We start from the raw sequence: 5,568 nt of genomic DNA on the forward strand, positions 1-5,568 counted from the left end.
CTTGTTCAAAAAAACTAAAAAAAGCTTTCTGGCAAGCTGCAGAGAAACAGCCTTGGGTAAAACATTAGCATAATGCGCCTAATGGCATCACACAACACAACATAGAAATACCTTGCTGGCAATAGTAAAGTTCGACTCTTTGTAATCCTGCATTCTCATGGTCGAAGGATATGTACCAGTTAGATGACTCATGAAAGGGCAATAAAATTTCGACTTCTGAATTTGGAATTGCATTTAGCTACGAAATTTGTTCCCCGTACAAACTTTGTTATATATACAACTATTACTATCATCGCAGATTATGTTAAGCCATTTTACGAAGTACAGATGATTGCTAAAAGTAACAGGCTAATTAAAACAAGATGTTCAGCCATTTTCCAAAGATGTTTCCAGCTACTTAAAACAAGTCAAAACTGGAACATGCATATAAGCCAAAACTTAACTGCATCATTAAAGATAAGTTCCAAGTAAAGTCATAGAAAACCAAGATCCATTTTCTAAAGGAAAATGCAGACCAACATCTCACCAAAAACATGACTTCACGAGAAACGAATTAGTTTCAGAACATAAGCAAAACAACCAAGGATCAGCCAATAGATATTTGAGAAATGGACCTTAGTTAACGAATAAGATTTGCAAGCATTTGGGTGAAGCTTTCATGAATTATTAGCCCAGCCACCCAAACCCAAAAATAAAATAAAAGTAAGAGGCTTCATGTAGTGCTCCAGCTGAGCATTACAATTCCAACTGATATAAGCCCAACTATTAAGTCAAAATCATTCAAGGAAAAGAAGTCATAGATGTGAAATATCAGAAGCGTCTCACCTCCCTTGGGAGGCCGCGTAGTGCTTTATTGATTGATCGGGGCTTATCCCGTGTAGCGCATACATTGTTCTGTTACAGCCGTGGTTGGCAAGGAGAGAATAAAGAAGAAAAAGCAACAGTGAGAAGTAAATAAGCTAGTGGTAGACGGTGAGCGAATGCAAGCCTTCCGATCTTCTTCTCCGTCGTCGATCCCCAGCCGTTCATTATCTGAACCGGTACAGTTAACTGAACACTAGAACACCTTGCAAGTTCAGTCTGACAATGCCCCCTTGCGAGCGCGATCTTGCCTTCAAGTAGCTGAAGGTTGACTTTGCCATGCTTCGACTGTCTTCTTGGAAAAAGGCTGGGAATGTATGCTTCATGAAATCCACATCTTCCCAAGTTGCATCATCCAGTGGAAAATTCTCCCATTGTACAAGCCATTGGACAACCGGTCGATTGTTGCGAGGGATCTGTTGGGTCTGAAATACGATACCAGGTTCAGTTCTGGTACGCTCTTCAGGATCACCTAGAGGTAAATCAGCACAGGGAACTGCATTGGGTCCGATGTGTTTCTTCAGCTGGCTGATGTGGAACACTGGGTGGATACCCATGTTTGCAGCTACAGGTGATATGTCACGTTGCCCACATGATACAGTACTCGAAATGGTCCGTAAAACTTGCTTTGCAGCTTGATGTGAGAGAGAAGGCCGAAAGCATTCAGACGATATGGTTGAAGCTTCAAGTAAACCATTGTCACCTACTGCGAGAGTCCTTTCAACTCGCTTGCAATCTGCATATTTCTTCATGCGCTGCTGGGCGATTAAGAGATTGTACTTCAGTGTTGACAGCAGTTGTTGTCTGCCAGTTAAGGAACCCTATGCCTCACTGTCAGTAGTGCCTTCCATAGAGAACTCATTGATTTGTGGCTGTGGATATATATCCATATATAAGGCCTCAAAAGGAGTCTTTTGGAGAGACGAATGAAAGGAACTGTTGTACCAGTATTCAGCCATGGGTAAATGCTGGACCTGTTTCTTCGGATCAGTAGAAACCATGCAGCAAAAGTAATTTTCAATACACTGGTTCACACCTTGACCTTGCAAGTTCAGTCTGACAATGTCGCATTCTCCATTGGAGATGCATTTTGATGTATGAGTTCCATATCAAGAAAGACTTTCTCCAAAGATGTTTCCAGCTAATTAAAACAAGTCAAAACTGGAACAAAACCATATAAGCCAAAGCTTAACTGCATCATAATTCATAAACCAAGATTCTTTTTTTTTTAAGAAAAGCCAACAAAGTGTAGACCGGCATTTCAATCAATAGTTTCAGAATAGAAACCAAACAACCATAAGGATCAACCAAACAACATATTTAAGAAATGGACCTCAATCAACAAACAAAATTTGAAATCATTTAGGTGAAGCTTTCACTGATTAGTGATCCAGCCACCCAGACCCAAAAATAAAATAAAATAAAATAAAGAGGCTTCATGTCATGCTCCAGCTAAGCATTACAAATTCAATTGATCTAAGCCCAACTGTTAAGCCAAAATCATTCAAGGAAAAGAAGTCATCCAATTTTAGCAAAGAAACCAATATTAAAGCACCGTGTCACATGCTGAGTATCAAGGCAAAATGAATATAAATCTGTTCTTAACAGTTCAACATGGAAAAAGAAGGACAGCAAGAACTTGAATAGCGAAAACAAACTGCTAACTATTGATAGGCAAAATGCTCACAGGTTATTATTATACTCCCTCTTCTAGTTCTGGAAAAGTTGTTGGTTTAGGCATGGGTTTAATTAACTTTTTCCAAACTTTGACTCGCTATATTTCAAAATATTTTTGGATTGGGTATGTGAAAACAATGAGTAGGTTTATCTCATAAACTATTTTCAAAACAATATTGTCTTGAAGAGCTTTACAGTAATAATGTATAATAAAAATAAAGGTTATCTCTCATAAAGTATTTTAAAGAAGTATAAATTTGAAGAGTTTTATAGTTAACGAAAATAAGCAGTAAAAGTTGCATTATGGGGGCTTCTTCAGAACTAGACTAGAGGGAGTAAGCAACACACACATTTTGTGGTGCTTCCCCATCAACCTAAAGCCTATATTTATTCACAAAAAAAACTAAAGCTTATTTAGAAGGTGTATACCATCCAATTTAAGAGATAATTTTTAATTCTGGAAAATTCAGTGGTTTTGATTTACGTTTTGTTAGTGTAAATAAACAGAAATTACTATGTAAAAGAGGGGGAGAGGTGGTAGATCTTACCAGTGTGTGTTACCTGATCTGACTGGAGCTAATGAGGGTTCCCAAATCCGACACCAAACCATCTTGCGGTTAACAGCTGAAGGATATTGTCTTTAACCTCGCAGTATCTTTGGGCCCAGCCTTTTGGTTCGGTGTCATCAACTCCTAAGCCAGGAGCCCGGTCCTTTGAGTCGAGGTTGATCGGATCTTTCCAATCAGCCACATAAGCGGACACGCGCCTCTTGAACTTGACTTTGAACTCCGACCAAGCTTGGTATTTGTAGTGGTTAACACGTGCCAACGCGGTCCAGATGCTTTTGAAAGCAGGCTTGAGCTTAAAATGATGGACCACATTCATGAGGGATGGTTCCACGGCGTCGAGACGGACCAAGGATTTGTGCCGCTGCGGGTTCTTCAACCGGCAAGTGTAGCCCTGGCAGACCCCCTCTGGTGGATGTGCTGTTTGGCCCGAGGGGGCAAAGTCATAACAAGCAAGGTATATTTGGCCAACGCTATCATCAACAGAAATGACGGGCTCGAGCAAAGATTTTGATGGCTTCTCTAATCCTGCCCAGCTTGTTGAGAAGATGAACTCATCAACATCTATGACAGCCATCCATTGGCACGAAGCTTGCTGTGTGGCCGCGCAATGAGACAGACCAGCTTCTTGGACCTTGGTCCAAGGCCATGGCACGGTTGTGATGTTGAGCCCGGAGGATATGAGCTGCGCCACTAGGCCTGCCAAGTTGTCCTCGCTGCCATTATCGTAGATAAAGAACTGATCCACCCCAATCGCACTATGGTAGAGTGCCCACTCCCTGAGAAACTTGGAGATGTTGCGTCCCATTGTGCAGGCGCAAATTGAACTCTTGTGGGGAGTCAGCGAAGAAGATTCAGCTTGCTGTCGACGAAAGGTTGCAAGGGAGGGCATGGGATCCTCGCCAGTGACCCCTAGTGTGACAAGAAACTTGGTGCTTCCTCCTGACTTGACAGGTGTAGGCGGCGAGGGGCAGCGAGTAACTTGCTGTACTGAGCTGATTGCGGGCGTAGATGCCAGCATGGTACCGGCGCCGTCGCTGTAGCGATACAGGCACTGAAGACCTTGGCGGCGGCTGATTCCCTTAGCGAAGACGAGCACGTCGCCTCCGTCCAGAAGAGCCGAGTCAAACACTATCGGGTCGCTGCTCCAGTTAAGCAATGCGCGGCCCGGAGAAGGAGAAGGAGGATCTAGAGCAGCTGCGGCGGCCGAGGAGGTGGAGGAGTGGAGTAAGAGCGGCGCTTGGAGCTGCTGGAAGCTCTGCGCTGGCTCGGGAAGGCGGCAGACGTATGAGTGAAGCCCGGACGCCGGCAGCCTCCCGAGCGGTCTCGCCGGGGAGGACGCCCCACCCTGGAAGGCGCAGATGGCGTCGCCGGTAGGCTCAGTGTCGTCGAGGACCAGGACCTCCTGGTCGGGAAGGAGGACCGCATCCGCCTCCTGCGGCGGCGGCGAGTGGCCGGCGCGGAGGCGGAGGGGGAGAAGGCGCCGCGCGAGGCTGTCATCGCTGAGGCGGAAGGGCGAGTATTGGGATTGCGGGGACGGCGACGGCGACGGCGAAAAGTCGGCAGCGAACGGGAAGGGCGGGGGCGCCGGACTGTCGGCGACGAGCGGGAAGGGGGCGCCGAGGCCGAGGGGCAACGAGAAGACCGGGCGGCCCGAGTAGGCGTTGTGGCCTCCGCTTCCGGCTAACAGCAGGAGAGCTCCGACTGAGACGCCGCCGACGATGCGGCGCAGCCGGCTGCAGCGGCGGTGGCGCGGCATATTGGATTTGGCGGGAGCAGAGCAGGAGCTCGATTTGGCGGGAGCAGCGTGGTTTGGCGGGAGCAGCGGGAGCTCGAAGGCGAAAGATTGAGATTTCGCGGGAGCAGGAGCAGAGCTTCGATTGCTGGGTTGCGACCGAGAAGACGGTCTCGATCGATCTGGGTTTAGGGTTTTCGACCCGACCCGAACACGGATTGGGTTTTTCTTTTCCCGAGTCAGGCTGGCGGGCCGCTGGGTCGGTTCCACTTCCCGCGTCGGTCGGGATTGGGCTCCACCACGTCATTACGATCAGGCAGGCTGCTTTTTGCAAAACGTGTTTTTTTTTTACAATATAAAACGTGTCGCCTTCTAACTCCAAATCCACACTGAGCCTCCGGAGAGAGCGGTTAGGGTTAGGGTTTGCAGATCCATCCTATATCCCCGGCCTGAACAGATACTTCAAATCGGGTCATCCCGGAAAAAAATTGTGGGGACCCACATCCGCGAGCCCAATTCCGTCATATGCGCGGGATTTCGCCCGATTTTGCCGATCCCCCTTCCGTTGTCCCGAACCCACTTCTACCGGCTTCACCTCCCACCTCGCCGTCGCCGCCAATCCGTCCTCTGACCTCGTCGTTCTTCCTCGCGGCTCCGAAATTCAGCCGGATGGCCGCCCCCTGGTGCGTCATACCATGCGTCGCCGCAGCTCTATACGCCCTGGCCTCC

General features: G+C 47.4%; 1 protein-coding gene across 1 annotated transcript; it reads right to left on the minus strand.

Moving 5' to 3' along the window:
• Window positions 1-803: 803 nt before the first annotated feature.
• On the minus strand, window positions 804-5,020 carry LOC119325749 (glycosyltransferase family 92 protein Os08g0121900-like). The gene has a single exon (XM_037599475.1). The coding sequence runs from the start codon at window positions 4,861-4,863 to the stop codon at window positions 3,115-3,117; it is 1,749 nt and encodes a 582-aa protein (XP_037455372.1). The 5' UTR covers window positions 4,864-5,020; the 3' UTR covers window positions 804-3,114.
• Window positions 5,021-5,568: the final 548 nt, after the last annotated feature.

The sequence above is a fragment of the Triticum dicoccoides genome, chromosome 6B (assembly GCF_002162155.2).
Source record: "Triticum dicoccoides isolate Atlit2015 ecotype Zavitan chromosome 6B, WEW_v2.0, whole genome shotgun sequence".
Classification (NCBI taxonomy): Eukaryota; Viridiplantae; Streptophyta; class Magnoliopsida; order Poales; family Poaceae; genus Triticum; species Triticum dicoccoides.

What these genes read in the sequence shown, in the direction of transcription:
- LOC119325749 (XM_037599475.1), bottom strand. Translation starts at nt 4,863, where the DNA reads ATGCCGCGCCACCGCCGCTGCAGCCGGCTGCGCCGCATCGTCGGCGGC.